The sequence below is a fragment of the Puma concolor genome, chromosome A3 (genome assembly GCF_028749965.1).
Source record: "Puma concolor isolate L17-30 chromosome A3, mPumCon1.1.hap2, whole genome shotgun sequence".
NCBI classification, from domain to species: domain Eukaryota; kingdom Metazoa; phylum Chordata; class Mammalia; order Carnivora; family Felidae; genus Puma; species Puma concolor.
The window spans coordinates 111,860,445-111,875,314 of NC_141669.1; the positions used below are offsets into that span (position 1 = coordinate 111,860,445).

A 14,870-nucleotide genomic window follows, 5' to 3' on the forward strand; every position below is an offset into this window, starting at 1 on the left:
GTTGGTTGAGTGTCCGACTCTTGATTTTGGCTCAGGTCGTGGTCTCATAGTCTTGAAATTAAGCCCCTCGGGTGAGCTCCTGCTGAGCGCCGAGCCCGCTTGGGATTCTTTCCTCCCTTTCTCTCCGCCCCTCCCCCACTCGCTCTCTCTGTTTCTCTCACAGAAAAAAGCAGCCCTACTTTCTGAGGGTTCTTGCTAGTCACTGACACCACCTTTCTCATTTCTGACATGACTGGCGTCCTGGTCTCTCCCGCTCTCAGGGGAAGGTTCTGGCACCTGAATCCTCGCCCTTCCCCTGCCTCAGCTGATGACGCTATCATGGGTGACTCCCGTGGGGACACCGATGACTCATCCAATAATTGTGGGTCTGAGTCCTCTTCTGTACGAGTCATCTTGAGCTCTCTCTGGCACCCGCTCTGACAGCCCCGTCTGGGACTTCATTATTCCCAGTTCATTATTGCTGATGGAGAATCCCTCCTTCCCTTCCAACTTACTGCTCAGTGACTCCCACGAGCACTACTCTTAGAATATCTTGGGATCTTTGATCCTCTCCTCACCTGCTTATCCATTAGCTTCTGTCTTTTCTTCCCCCTGGACTCCATGTTGCCAACACCCTCAACCCCCTTGCACTTCTCTCTGGCCAAAAAATATTTTTGGATGAATCCAAGAATTAGTTTTCTCCGTGAAATCGCACACAATTGCACCATACCATGATAAATTTACATTGCCATCCCAACAGGGTCCTTGGTATTGCCCATAAATTCCTATTTCTCTCAGCCCTAAGACTTGTGTCAGTTTTACTCACTCCTCACTCTACATCACCTCCTCAAACATGCCTGCTCTCCTCACTGTGTCCCAGCATGCCATGTTCATCTCACCTCCACAGGGTAGGAGCTGCCCGGTTCAGATCTTCCGTCAGCGGGTGTATCCATTTCCCCAACTGCTTCAGATGTTAGTTGTTAAGTGCTCACAGTTACCCCCTTCTCTGGTGGGTTGTCTATGGACAAGAGGAGCCTCCAAGAGCCAGAGAGATGCCTGGGGGGTTAGGCCATGCAGGGCTTAAGTGAAATGCGGAGTGAAATATAATCTTTATTAGTAACAAAGTCAAGGGTACTAGAGGTAGAACTAAAATTTCATTCTACCTTCATAGTGAAAGGAAATGCTAAATTTCAGTTGGAGGTTAGTAAGAACAAAGATGTGATTTTTGGATTTTCCCCATCGAAGTTCATGATACTGATTTGTATTCGTGGACGCCTATAGGCTCTGTGGACCCCAGCTTAGGACCTCCGTACTAGAGGATTTCTAGGCCTAGGAAACTGACATTCAATTCACTCAGCCTCACACTACATGCTTTGTTTAACTTAACAGTTAAACAGATGGTTTAACCTCTCTCCCCTGCCCAAGAGACTGGTTGAGGAACTTTTCAAGGGTCCTGACTAAACTTCCCTGTTGTCAGGCAGTATCAGTGAGAGATGACTTCCTTGGAGACTTGAAGTCCAGGAGAACTCACCAAGCTCCTAGGGAAGACGCAATGGCCTCCAGACAATGATGGTCTCATCTTCTGGGCTTGAGTCAATTGGAGTCACCCTGTGGGTAGCTACAGGGTGTCACATCAGTTAGCAGATATTGCTTGAATGTCAGGCTGGGCAGAATTTAGGGATGAAAATAACGTAGTTATCTTCAAGATAGATTAGTATTTTGGGGGAGGGGGTGGGGGGGGCTCAGTTGGTTGAGCATCTGACTCTTGATTTCAGCTCATGTCATGATCTCAGTGTCGTGAGATCGAGCCTGACATCCAGCTCCCTGCTCAACACTTGGGATTCTCTCTCTCTGCCCCCCTCTAAAAAAAAAAAAAAAAAAGGAAAAAAGAAAAGAAAAGAAAATTAACATTTTGGGGGAATAAAAATTAGGTTATTACCAGAGATTGGATCAAGATGGCACATCCCTCTTCTTTCCCACCTTAAATTTCCTCAAGTAAGAGGATATAGATTTCTAAGAAAAGTAAATCTCTCACTTCATCAGAAAGAGTAATATTTGGAGGAGAAAATATTTGGTGGATGGCAATAGCAGGTGTGGAAGGTGGGACTAGGGAGTCTATGGGAACAATGTGGTGATGCTCTGTGGTTTGATTTGTTTCATGGAAATATATGAATGGGGATGGAGGAGTACATTATATTCATAGTGTACATTAATTATATTAACTATAAATTTATAACAGCCTTATATTTACACAGCACTTGTCATTTGCTCAAGGCTCCTACTTAATCTTTAAAAATCTATAAATCTTTTCATCCCACGACTGTAGAGATTGCGCTGTCTAAAGGAATGCAGAGAAGGAAGCACAAAGCCTGTACTTTGTCCCTAAGAATAGAATGACTACATTCCCCTGGGCACCTGGGTGGCTCAGTTGGTCAAGTGTCCGACTTCAGCTTAGGTCGTGATCTTGTGGTTTGTGGGTCTGAGCTCCGCATCCGGGTCTGTGCTGACAGCTCAGAGTCTGGAGCTTCCTTCATTTGGATTCTGTTTCTCCCTTTCTCTCTTCCCCACTCGCGCACTCTCTCTCTCTCTCTCTCTCTGTTTCTCAAAAATAAGTAAACATTTAAAAAAATTTAGAAGACTACATTCCCTCCCTTCGGCTGCCAGAATGCCCTGCACCTTTTTTTGATGGATGAAGTATATAAATTACAGAGAGCTAGTATTTAACTTTCAGCATGTATCATCTGGGGGTGCCTGTTAAAAATGTATTTTCTGGTGCCCCAGCCTTGAGATTCAAATTCTGCAAGTCTGGGGTAGAACTCCTAAGTCTGCATCTTTAACAAGTGCTGCTGGGGCGCCTGGGTGGCTCAGTTGGTTGGGCAGCCAACTTCAGCTCAGGTCATGATCTTGCGGTCTGTGAGTTTGAGCCCAGCGTCAGGCTCTGTGCTAACAGCTCAGAGCCTGGAGCCTGCGTCAGATTCTGTGTCCACCCCCCCCCCCCCGCCCCTCCCCAACTCGTGCTCTGTCTCTGTCTCTCAAATGTTAAAAAAAAAATTAAAAACAAAAAACAAGTGCTACTGGTCCACTTGGGACAGGTGATCCAAAACCACACTGCTAGCATATCGGTTTAGGCAAAATCCTCCTGTGTCGTTTTGTTTTTAGGCAGGTCATCTGGAAGCAGCATGTGAATGGAATTTTAAAAATCAATATGGGGGCACCTGGGTGGCTCGGTTGGTCAAGCATAGGGACTTCAGCTCCGATAATCTCATGGTTTGTGGGTTTGAGCCCCCTGTCGGGCTCTGTGCTGACAGCCTGGAGCCTACTTTGGATTCTGTGTCTCCTTCTCGCTATCCCTCCCCTGCTCACGCTCTCTCTCTCTCAAAAACAAATAAACATTAAAAAATTACAAAAAAAGCAGTCTGGGAGCACCTGCCTGGCTCAGTCGGTAGAGCCTTTGATTCATGATCTTGAGGGTTGTGAATTTGAGCCTTCCATTGGGTGTAGAGATTACTTTAAAATAAAATCTTAAGAAAATCAGTTCAAAATTCCCCTTTGGTCCCACTTACATGCTTGAGATAATTTCTGTCTCCAACTAATGGTTCCGCCCAGGGTAGTCGAGGCCTGGGACACACTTTTAGGGAAACAACGGTCAGAGCAAAGAACAAGACCACATAGGAAGAAACAACGAGGAAATGTGATTAATACAGAGTAACTGGGCAGGCTAGGAGACTGCCGGAGAAACCAGACACACAACCTTCCCCCAAGGACTGTGTTGTGTTCATTAATGTTTTTCGTGCCTGACATACGGAATGTTCAGTGCGTATTGCTTAAAAGAGTTACCATGGCATAGAGACAAAAACATTAAGAAAGGACAGATTCCTCAGTATTGTTTCTCACCGCGTTAAACTCCGGCACTCGTTCCCTAAGCATGAAATCTCATATTCTCCTTTAGTGTTAGTTTCAACATAAATTAAATATGGAGCCCCAAAACAAAGCAGCAAAGTGTGCGTGTCCCTTCACGCTCCACCGCAAAGGATAAGCAGAAGAGTCAAGGGCAGAAGGAAAGCAGAGGCCGGCTAGCGTCGGACCGGGCAAGAGAGACTCGCTCACTGCCCTACAACAGACCGGAAATCGGGGTCGCACCCGCGCGGGCTTCTGACGTCACTTCCCCCGCGACTTCCTGCGGAGGACATGGCGGCTCTCAGCGGTGTCCGCTGGCTGACCCGGGTGAGGCCTGGGGTCAGGTCGTGCCGGGGGCGGGTGGGGGTGCGGCGGGTGTGTACCAGGCTCACTGAAGTATTCGGGGTGTGGGACCCCCGTACCCGACCTCACGGGCGTGTGCGTCTCTGTCGCAGGCGCTGGTCGCCGCCCCGAATTCCGGGACATGGAGGAACCTGTGTACCTCTGCCGTGGCGCACGCCGCCTCTCGAAGCCAGGTAAGGGAAAGTCCGGCTCCGGTCTGTCCACGCGCCTGTCCCCTCGTCCCCCGCTCCCCGGGACCAGTGCTCCCACCCCAGCTGTGGCTCTGATGGTCCCGCTGGCAGGCTGAGGACATGAGGGTGGAGGGCGCCTTTCCCGTGACCATGCTGCCAGGCGACGGCGTGGGGCCTGAACTGATGCACGCTGTCAAGGAGGTGTTCAAGGTGAGTGACGTCGGGGAATCAGCCAGCACACACTATGGGGCGGGTTGGAAAGGACTTACCCCATCGTGACCCAGAGATTTTGGGGACCTGTCCCTGAAGGCTGCCTCTGTCCCAGTGGAGTTCCAGGAGCATCACCTGAGCGAGGTGCAGAATATGGCATCTGAGGAGAAGCTGGAGCAGGTGTTGAGTTCCATGAAGGAGAACAAGGTGGCCATCATTGGTACGTGTGCCCCCTTGCTATTCCACCCATATGCCTTTTAAAATCACACAAGCAAACGTTCTTTAAGCTTCTTTTGGCACATACTAACACCTTAAGTCCCCCAGGCTCCCATCACTATTTTGTGGTGGCCATTTGTTTCTTACTGTTTGGGACCCAGGAGTTGAGAGATCATGTGAGCTGCCTGTGCAGGAGGGTTTCAAGGGTTTGAAGTATGTCAGGGGGCTATATCATGGGTCATCAAATCTTGTTAATTGTGTTTCTTGAATGCCACTTCTAGCTGCCTCTTTTCTTCTGTCTTCCCCCCCTCCTTCCCTGCTTTAATCTCCCCATTAGAGTTTTTTTTTGGCTTCCAGTTCTGCCCCTACAATCTGTCTTCTGCATCTGTTCTTTTGGAAAGACCGACATGGCTTTGCCAGACCCTGCCTTAGCGTGGGAGAGTAAGTTCTTCGTAAGCTGACTTTCAGCTTTTCTGCCTTCATTTCCATAACACTTGTTCTGTGCCTGGGGCACACTGGACTGTTAGTTTTCAAATACTATCTTGATTTACGTTGTTACTTCTGCCCAGAATGTTCTTCCTTTGATGCTGTTAGAATAGTCCTCACTTACCCTACTATAGTTTCCTAGGGCTACTGTAGAAATTACCTGAAAGTTAGTGTCTTAAAGTAACAAATATGTTCTCTTACAGTTCTGGAGGCTAGATTCCCAAAATTAAGGTGTTGGCCAGGCTTCCTCTGAAGGCTTAGGGGAGAATCATTCCTTGCCTCTTCCAGCTGCTGGTGGCTCTTGGTGTTCCTTGGTGTTTCTTAGCTTGTAGATGCATCGCTGCAATTTCTGCCTCATTTTTCGAACAGCTTTTCTCCCTCTGTGTCTGTGTATCTGTTTCTCTTTTGTTTCCTGTATAAAGACTTGACACTGGATTTTGGGCCCACCCTAATTCAAGATGATTTCATCTCTAAATCCTTAATTATGTCTATAAACACCGTTTTCCCAAATAAGGTCACATTTACAGGTTCTGAGGGTTAGGGCATGGACATTTCTTGTGGGCTCACTATTCAACCTACTGTACCCACTTAACCTAAGATTTGGCTGAAGTGCCAGCTGTTTTCATAAATTTCTTGATATTACGAGAGAGAATTTCTATTCTGTGCTTCTGTGTACGACATTAATACCTCTCCTGTGGTACTTATCGTGTCTTTCATATTATTCGTCTTTCCCAATGTCTTGTTTACGTTTTGAGGACAGGAATTGTGTATTGTGTTTTTTGGTTGATATCCCTAGTACCTGATACATGGTCAGTATTCAGTAAGTATTGGTTGAAAAAATGTCAAATAGACCTGCAAGCATCAGTTTCTTCTTTGTCTCCAGAGGCATTTAAGAGTCAGTAATTTGGGAATGGGAGAGGAGAGTCTGGGTTGCATCATGTCACTGAGAGGGTTGGACACTGATCTGGGTTCCCTTGGTCTTAGCCTGTGCCCTCCCCCTCCCCCTTTGTTTACACAGGAAAGATCCATACCCCGATGGAGTATAAGGGAGAACTGGCCTCCTACGATATGCGACTGAGGTAGGTGGCGGGGGCCATGGGTCAGAGGAGTCCTGGGGCACCGGGCAGAGTGCTGATGGCTCTGCCCCACCCTCAGGCGTAAGTTGGACTTGTTTGCCAATGTAGTCCACGTGAAATCGCTTCCTGGGTACAAGACTCGACACAACAATCTAGATCTCGTGATCATTCGAGAGCAGACAGAAGGGGAGTACAGCTCACTGGAACATGAGGTGAGGCCCTGGAAACTGGGGAGGGCAGGGGTGAAGGGAGAGAGCGGCATGGCTCCTTCCCTTGTTTTCAGGGTCACCTGGCTGTTTTTCTTTTCTTATCCAGAGTGCGAGGGGTGTGATTGAGTGCTTGAAAATCGTCACCCGAACCAAATCTCAGCGGATTGCCAAGTTTGCCTTTGACTATGCCACCAAGAAGGGGCGGGGCAAGGTCACGGCTGTTCACAAGGCCAACATCATGTGAGGGACATGTCTTTGCATGGGGTAGGAGCCCCTGAGAAGGTAGCCCCTTGCACTTTCTTGATTGAATCTGTTCCCTTTGGCCCACGGACAGGAAACTTGGGGATGGGTTGTTCCTGCAGTGCTGTGAGGAAGTTGCTGAACTGTACCCCAAAATCAAGTTTGAGACAATGATCATAGACAACTGCTGCATGCAGGTAATGTCCTCCCCGTGTCTCCACCCTCAGAGTGCCTGGGATGGGCACGGAGCAGAACTTCTCCATGCCGCCATTTTGCCTCCTAGCTGGTGCAGAATCCTTACCAGTTTGATGTGCTGGTGATGCCCAATCTCTACGGGAACATTATTGACAATCTGGCTGCCGGCTTGGTTGGGGGAGCTGGTGTGGTCCCTGGTGAGAGCTATAGCGCGGAGTATGCGGTCTTTGAGACGGTACGTGAGGTCACCTCTTCTCTTCGCCCGGCCCTCTCTGCATGCCTGGCTTCTGACTTCAGGTCCCTTGACAACTGCCCTCCGATGCATCCCCCTCCTCAGTGACCCTGGTGTGTTCTTCCCCCCACTGCCGTATGCTTCTACCCTGGGTGTCTGACCTGAGCTCTCTTCCTCAATGCCCTTCCCTGACCTCAGCCTCTGCGTAACATCTGCTCCTAGTGACTCTGGCCTGCCCTCTCTCCACAGGGCGCCCGGCACCCATTTGCCCAGGCAGTGGGCAGGAACATAGCCAACCCCACAGCCATGCTGCTGTCAGCTTCCAACATGTTGCGGCATCTCAAGTAGGTGTTGGTGGGTTGGGGCAGGAGGCTGGGTGTTTTAAGGGGGAGCACAGGTGGGGAAATCAGGGGGATGATGTGGGGAGAATCTCAGTTTCTTCCTGTCTACATTGACAGTCTTGAGTATCACTCCAACATGATTGCAGATGCCGTGAAGAAGGTGATCAAAGTTGGCAAGGTGAGTCAGAAAGGCTGTGGGTTTCAGGGCCTCAGCACTCCTCTTTGGGGAACCTGAATCGGGGCCTCCTTTCCCTCCAGGTCCCCAGAACATCTTCTGCGCTCTGATCTTCCCCTGCAGCTCTCAGGGCTGTTCCTCACCTTCCTTCTCCTGGCTGTTTCATCCTCTGGGTCTCCTTTGCCTCTTGGTTACTGTCTGCTATGCCCTCTTTCCTGCTCCATCCATCGGCTCTTTTGTGGCTGCTGTCAGGGGGAGGGTGTGGGGGCCAGAGGAGCAGAGGGAGATAGCAGGCAGGATGAGGCACAGGTGTCTGCTTCTCCACACCTGCAAGCCCTTCCTCATCTGCATTCCCCTGCCTTCCGTCCTCCCACGTGGTCTGAAGTCCTCCAGGACTTGCATCTCCCATCTCACTTCACGCTCAGCCTCCCTCCCATCCTGCTCAGGCTGCAGCATAGCTCTCTGATAGTGGCTCTGGCCCAGACAGGAGTGGGGGAGCCCATGCTCTTCCAAACCTGGCCACCTCCTTGCGATTCTGCTGCATTGCATCTTCTTTCTGGCCTTGTCATTCCTTCTTGGATTCCATGCCCATCACATTGCCCTATCCCCCCTTCATGGGCTCTCTTCTCTTCTTCCCCACGGCTTTTGCCGGTGGTGGCTGTAGGTGCGGACTCGAGACATGGGCGGCTACAGTACCACAACCGACTTCATCAAGTCTGTCATCGGCCACCTGCACCCCCACGGGGGCTAAACCCCTTTATTCCCTCCAACCTCACAAGGACCATACTACCTACACCTCCCTTCAGTACAGTGGACCAGAGAAGAGCTCTTAAACCTTTTAGACCATAATCATCTGGGCAGAGCCTAGGTTGTCCTGGGGCTGGCTTCCTTAGGGACCCGTGTATTACTAGGTGGGGGTAGGGGGCCGCCTAGGGATGGGGCCTAGGCCACAGGGATGATGACCATTCTCCCCTACAGGTTCGAACTTCTGACATGGGTGGCTATGCCACCTGCCAAGACTTCACTGAGGCGGTCATTGGTGCTCTGCCTCACCAGTAGGTCCCATCCACACCCATAGCCATGTAAGGTGTTCAATAAAACAAATATACGGACTCCTGTGAATTTGTTTTTATTGGGATATAAGGGATGGGTTGGGAAATGCCATGTGGGTTATGCCCCACCAGGAAAATGTCCACTCTAATCTTCCTGGGAGAACTTCTGGAGCTTTTTCTTTTTCTTGGAGCTGCTGCTCTTGCTGCCAACAGCCTCTTCTGGTCCACTGCTGAGTGGCTCCTCCTTGGAAGAGAATTTCCTCTTTTTCTTGGGGATGCTCCTGTTTGCTGCCTCTTCGGCATCACTAACTGGTTCCTCTTTGGGGAAAGATTTCTTCCTCTTAGGAAGACTTCCGCTGCCAGCGGTCTCTTCAAGATCACTACTAACCAGCTCCTCCTTGGAAAAAGATTTCTTTTTCTTGGGTTTGGAGACAGAAACCGATGGGTCTTCCATTCCATTCTCCTGAGGAGTCTCCTGGGGCTTTTGCTTTTTCTTCTTCTTGGGTCTCTCACTTATCTCCTAAAGAGAAAAATGGGCATGAAACTATCTTCCATCGTATGAATATGCACACCTCTGAAAATTCCAGCAACTAAATAGGGCAGAGAAACTGGTGGAAATGGTGTGAAAATCGCCCAGTGTTTCGGAAAGGATTTCTAACTATAGGCAAGATGCTGCAAACCCATCCCCAAGGGGACTCCCACTTCAGGAGGATATGTTGCTGCCTAAGCCCATGAAATAGCTATAGAAAAACACACAATAGAACCATCATGCCATGTTCCAAAGGGGACCCTGAAAGACTACTTGACAAACTGGGCGCTGCATGAAAATCCTGGGGAGGACCCTAACCTAGCACACATCATGGAGACCTCCCTGCCCCAAGCCCCACTATGAAATGCTACCACCTCCGGACAACACAGCTGAGAACACGCAGAGCAGGAATTCACACTACCCCCGGCTGAGGACTCCTGGGAGGCAGCCGAGGACAGAACACTTGCCCAGGGACCGGGTGTGTTACAACCAGCTCTCTGGGCTCCTGAGCCAGTTCTCTCAGCACCTATCTCCTTCCTATAGAATCAAGAGGTAGTTTGAGATGTTTCAGGTCCTGATTTTAGTCCAAAAGCCTGGACTCGAGACCATGATGTGAGGTAGCACATCCTCTGTTCTGCTGTCAAGAACCCTACACCCGGGGCCTTCACCCTGGGCTGAGGGTTGGCCTGCCCACTGACCTCACACTCCTCCGGGGTACTACTGCTGTTTTCCGAAGACGCGAGGGCAAGGGCGGCCAGCCGTTTCTTCTCCTTCTTCAAGCGTTTCTTCTCCTGCTTCTCCAGCTTCCTGGCCATCTCAGCAGCCGCTTCCTCTGCCTGGCCAAAGAAAAGTGCTTTTCTGAAAAGGCCCTGAAGACTGCAGGTTCTCTAGGCCTCCTTTCTGGCTTCATTGGATCAGGCTCATTAAATCAGTTTTTTTGCCTCCACTCCACAGTCAGGCTTAGCCAGTTCATCACCTCCAACAGCCAGCTCTGGTGGTCCTTCCCCCACCCAGCAAAGCCCAAACTGACCTGAACCATCGCCTCCTTCATGACATCCAGATTCTTTCGTGGAATCTCTCCTGTCTCATAGAAGGACAGCCGCTCCTCAACTTGCTCTCGAAGCTTCTCCCCAAATACGCTTGTGGGCACCTCTGGATGTGTGTGTGTGTGTGCGTGTGGGTAAACAAAGCCTGTCAGCTCCTAAAGGGCCAGCTACTCCCCACCGTTTTCCCTCTACCCTCAGCTTCACTCAGACCCAAGGTATCAACACTCACTAGGTGAACTGCTGTTGACGAAAAATATTGCCATCATTGTAGAAGCTGCTAGGTAGTCAGCCTCCCCTCCTCCCAGCCCCTTCTCCAACCCCCCCACCCATACCAGAGAAGCAATCAATTCGTGAGGCAATACTGCATTTGTTTGCCAGGTATCGGGAGATGCGGCCTTTGTTCTTGGCAGCTGCTCGGCCAATGAAGGTGGAGTGGAAAATGAGTCCATATTTTGGGGTGTTACCCCTTGTCTTCAGGGCTCTGGGAGAAGAATATTTAGTGGGGAGTTTAAGATCAGAAATCTCAACCCCACCAGCCGAGGCAGCTCCTCCCCTCCCGTGCTCCCCCAGTCTCCAAAGTGAGCCTTAGGCTGGACTGGGTCTCTACACCCCACCTCATGCCAACCCACAGCTCCCAGAGGCAGAGGGAAGGCATCCAATGTCGCTGACCTGGAAATCTGGTCCCTTTGCTGGGCCCTGGGAATCACTCAGACACCAGGACTGGCCATCACCCCATAGCAGAGGTCTGTATAGGTCAGGGAGCCCTGGTCAGCCATCACCGTGATCCCCAAACAAGCAGTGGGCACCGCAAGTGGCACCTGTGTGTGGGCAGGTGCCCTCACTGGTACCTGAACAGGGCCTTTTCAGCCCCAAGGATCTGCACTGTGGACGCTGGATACTTGGCCAGGTTGGTGAGGCTGCCAGCATGAGCAATGAGACGTGCACCTACCTAGAAAAGGATTCAAGGAATTAGAGAAGCTGGAATTGCCACTCTACCAACTGCATAATTCTGCTTCACCCGTCATCAAGCGCAACTGGGGAAGATTAACAATGGGTCAGAAAATACAGCAGTATGGACCTCTGTTGTAATAGTCTTTAACCCCATGTTGTGTTCCCCATGACGCACCGCTTCCCCAATTAGTGCTGATAGGCTGGGGGCTACTTGGCTCATCTTGGATCGCAGGTAAGTATGTAGGCTCTGGCGGTACTCTGACAAAGACACCACACGACTGGAGAAGCTCTCGATGTTTATCAAGTCGATGGCTGATATGTCCATGCCTAAGGGACACCAAGAATGAATGCAAGACCAGATATTCACAGCCCCAAACTTATTCTGGCCACTAAGCTGTACTGACCCATGGAGGACCGCGAGGCATCCAGAATAGCCTTAGCCTTGGCTCCATCCATTGTCAGCTCTTCCAGCTTCTCCAGCTTGTCTTCATTCAGCTCCCTTCGGTTGCCAATGAACTGAGCGAGGCGGCAGTATGTGGCGTTGTCATTGATGATCTTCACCAGCTCAGGAAAGTGATACCCGTACCACTCCCTGCAAAAAGCCAGCACAGTCACTCCCTGCCCAGCTGCCAGGTCTCAAAGCTATAGCCTCAACCCTCTCCATTTCTATTCTTTGCCTGAAGAACAGGAAACAAGTCAGATTCAAAACGTCCACTCCGTGTCCCCCCATTCACAATACAGACCAGGCAAAGCACCTGGGCTGGGGTGTATATGGGTGGATTTACTCTGCCTCCTCTTTCTGTACAGTCAGTGTAAGAACACAGCCTGTGGTAAGCACCAGGAGGCTCAGCCCCACCCCACGCGGTTCTGCCGGCAGGAGCCAGTCCTGACTTCAGCATTCAAATTAGTTAAACCACAGGCCAAAGACCCCCTTCTCAGGGGTTGCTCAGGCTCTTTACCTGACACGCATGGAGAAAGTATTGATGTCCTTATCCAGCTGGTCCAGGAGACTAATGGATTGGATAATCATATTGTCTACCCGGTTCACGTTAAACTTAACTTTGGCACGGGAATAGCTGTGTCCCAGCCCCAACTGGGCTTTACAAGCAGACAGATCTGTCAGACCCTTCACCAGGTTGTGGAAGTGCAGACGAACCCCTGGAGGAGAGCGAGACTGTGAGCAAGGGAAGGTTCTAAGCCAACCTCTGCACTCACGGGCACCAGCCAAGCAGAAGGGCTTCCCAGAAGCAACCTTAAGCTAAGCACCCTGTTAAGTTTCCAGATCCCCCCTCAGAGATGCCACGAATGTAGTGAATGTTAATAGCAGTCCCACCTCGCAGGATCTCAGCTATCACGCCTCCAGTCTGGCAGTTGTACCCTAATTCTTCTTGTATAGCAGCACCGATCTTGGGGTCTCCAACCCCCAAGAGTACTTTCTTCTTTTTGGATGGCAGGTGTGTCTCCAAGAGCAGGCGGAGGTCCTCGTGAACAACACCTCAGGGCAGAGAACAGAGAGCTTCCACTAACATACTGAAGAATGCTTAACTCATAAAAGGGATCCTGTCACCCTAAATGCTGATTAAGTGATAGACTTATCCTATGTTGGTCCCACAGGGCATGCTGGGATGGCACACCTAGATCCTTCCTTGCTTCAGGCTTTGCTCAGAGACATGGAGACATCAGTGATTGCACTCAGGGGATTGACAGATTCACGTCATCACCGCAAAGCCCGCATCAACCATGGAAGGAACAGGACTCAGGTCCAATTGCAAGCGTGTGCAATATATAATTGAAGCCTCCAACACACCCTAGGGCGCTGTGTAAATAAGCATTTAGTGCCTGATTTGCCTTCTGGAATAATCTTTTTTTCTTGGCTCTTCTGTATCAAAACCGCCTTTTCCAAGCACTTCGACAATTACCAGAGAACCACCTTTACCATCAAACCATGCCTCCCTACCGGATTTCACCTATGGAGCATTTATCTCTAGAAGGCCCACAAAGAAATAACATCGACTTATCTCTGTAAGACACTTGGTGGTGGCCGACTCACCTTCAGACACAGCGTTGGCATTTTCCAAGGCAACCTGGGACGAGGCAAAGGGACAAAAGGCCACGAGACGAACGATATTGTGGAACTTGCCCAGGTTGAGCACGCACTCTTCCACCTTGGGGAAGAAACAGGATGAGCGGTTTTCTTCCCTGGCTCTTGCCTCTAGGGCGCAGTAAAGCAGCGGTTCTCAGCCCTGCACGCATGTTTAAGAACCAACCGAACGCTTTGAAAACGAGCCGAGTATAGGCCCTGAATCCCGGTCGGCTTCATCGTACGGGGTGCAATCCGGGGGGGCTTACTTGCAAGTGCTTCTAACGCGACACAAATTACGAACGGAGGTAAGGACCCGCCCCCCCCCGTCCCCACCGCCAGGTCGGGAGCTTTCAGGCCCAGCGCACCCCCCAAAGCGCGACCGGCCACGTGGGAGCGCGCGGTGCATGCCGGGGCCCGGCGGCCCGAGGAGCTGTGGCGCGGCCGGCAAGCCCACCGCTTCCACCCACCTGCGGCAGCAGCAGGCTGATCTCCTCCACCTCCTTCAGCGCCAGCAGCGCGTAGCCGACCGCGTGCTCGAATAGCACGTGTAGCAGCACCTGGAACGGGAGCCGGGGCGCGAGCGTCAGCGCGGTTCCCGAGTTCACCCGGCCCCGCTCCCAGGGCAGACTCCAGCCCCGGCCCGGGCTCCCGCCCGAACTCAGGCCCAAACCTCGGCCTTCGCCTCACCCGCACCCGCTACCACTCCTCACCATGGCGCCCGCTCCTGGCCCGGCTCGCAATGCGGCGAGTGGGCTCCGGCGCGCGGAACCGGGCTCCGGAAGCCACGCCTCCGCGCCGCCGGCCAATCAGAGACCGGGGGCGATACCTTTGCGGGCCTTCGGAGGGGTGCGCCGCGGTGGTATCGCCCGGAGGGCGGGAGTTGGGAGCGCGAGCGCGCGGGCTACCGTGCGGCCTCCGCTGCGGCGCGGGTCGACGCGGTTGCCGGGGACGCGCGGGATGCGGCCTGGCCAGCAGGCTGCAAAGCAGTTTGGAAAGGCGCTTTCCCAGACAATATTCCAGCCCCAGGTCTTCATCGTAGGAATTGTGGATGGCAGAGCTCGGCAGAGGCCGGGCGGGAGATCCCGTGCGGGCCGCGGCGACTATTCCCACGCGGAAACTGTTGCCGAGCCCGCTTTCCGCAACGCGGATGATCTAGAGCCCCGGACCCCTCCTTGCTCCCCACGCCTCCCGGGACCCCTTCGTCCCCGCCTCCCACTCGGGGACCACCCTGCTCCCGCGGATGGAAGCGGGGCCTGGGGCGCGATGGCTCACACCCGGAGGAAACGGCTTTTCGTGGCCCGCTTCGAGCTTTTCGGTTGTATTTTGTTTATTACTTTAAAAAATGAGGGCGGCAGGCGATACAGTAGAAACGAATGACAGTCTCACCTGTTCCTTGGTCGGCTTCTGGTTCCCCTGCTGA

At 51.8% G+C, this 14,870-nt stretch overlaps 2 protein-coding genes and 5 non-coding genes across 9 annotated transcripts; 1 reads left to right on the plus strand and 6 right to left on the minus strand.

Moving 5' to 3' along the window:
• Positions 1-4,118: 4,118 nt before the first annotated feature.
• Positions 4,119-8,901, plus strand: IDH3B (isocitrate dehydrogenase (NAD(+)) 3 non-catalytic subunit beta). 3 transcript variants are annotated; one of them, XR_015249406.1, is made up of 13 exons: positions 4,120-4,203; positions 4,332-4,412; positions 4,521-4,619; positions 4,719-4,839; positions 6,340-6,400; positions 6,477-6,609; positions 6,713-6,846; positions 6,941-7,043; positions 7,130-7,276; positions 7,523-7,617; positions 7,732-7,792; positions 8,454-8,657; positions 8,768-8,901. XR_015249406.1 is itself a non-coding variant. In XM_025931747.2 (12 exons), the coding sequence occupies exons 1-12, from the start codon at positions 4,168-4,170 to the stop codon at positions 8,846-8,848; spliced, it is 1,152 nt and encodes a 383-aa protein (XP_025787532.1). In that variant the 5' UTR covers positions 4,119-4,167; the 3' UTR covers positions 8,849-8,901. The 3 variants fall into 3 exon arrangements, 2 of the variants coding, with proteins under 2 accessions (XP_025787532.1, XP_025787531.1); XM_025931747.2 differs by lacking the exon at positions 8,454-8,657 and having other exon boundaries at positions 4,119-4,203; XM_025931746.2 differs by having other exon boundaries at positions 8,454-8,901.
• Position 8,902: 1 nt separating this feature from the next.
• NOP56 (NOP56 ribonucleoprotein) lies at positions 8,903-14,240 on the minus strand. The gene is made up of 12 exons (XM_025932207.2): positions 14,161-14,240; positions 13,918-14,007; positions 13,418-13,532; positions 12,701-12,862; positions 12,327-12,525; positions 11,772-11,959; positions 11,543-11,694; positions 11,265-11,365; positions 10,749-10,897; positions 10,401-10,522; positions 10,069-10,206; positions 8,903-9,361 (listed from the first exon to the last, which is right to left on the minus strand). The coding sequence occupies exons 1-12, from the start codon at positions 14,161-14,163 to the stop codon at positions 8,987-8,989; spliced, it is 1,794 nt and encodes a 597-aa protein (XP_025787992.1). The 5' UTR covers positions 14,164-14,240; the 3' UTR covers positions 8,903-8,986.
• On the minus strand, positions 10,282-10,351 carry LOC112869743 (small nucleolar RNA SNORD57). Its single transcript, XR_003224401.1, has one exon. It is a non-coding gene; the product is annotated as a small nucleolar RNA SNORD57 (small nucleolar RNA).
• LOC112869744 (small nucleolar RNA SNORD56) lies at positions 10,617-10,687 on the minus strand. Its single transcript, XR_003224402.1, has one exon. It is a non-coding gene; the product is annotated as a small nucleolar RNA SNORD56 (small nucleolar RNA).
• On the minus strand, positions 11,118-11,202 carry LOC112869760 (small nucleolar RNA SNORD86). Its single transcript, XR_003224416.1, has one exon. It is a non-coding gene; the product is annotated as a small nucleolar RNA SNORD86 (small nucleolar RNA).
• On the minus strand, positions 12,084-12,214 carry LOC112869752 (small nucleolar RNA SNORA51). Its single transcript, XR_003224409.1, has one exon. It is a non-coding gene; the product is annotated as a small nucleolar RNA SNORA51 (small nucleolar RNA).
• Positions 13,026-13,093, minus strand: LOC112869762 (small nucleolar RNA SNORD110). Its single transcript, XR_003224418.1, has one exon. It is a non-coding gene; the product is annotated as a small nucleolar RNA SNORD110 (small nucleolar RNA).
• Positions 14,241-14,870: the final 630 nt, after the last annotated feature.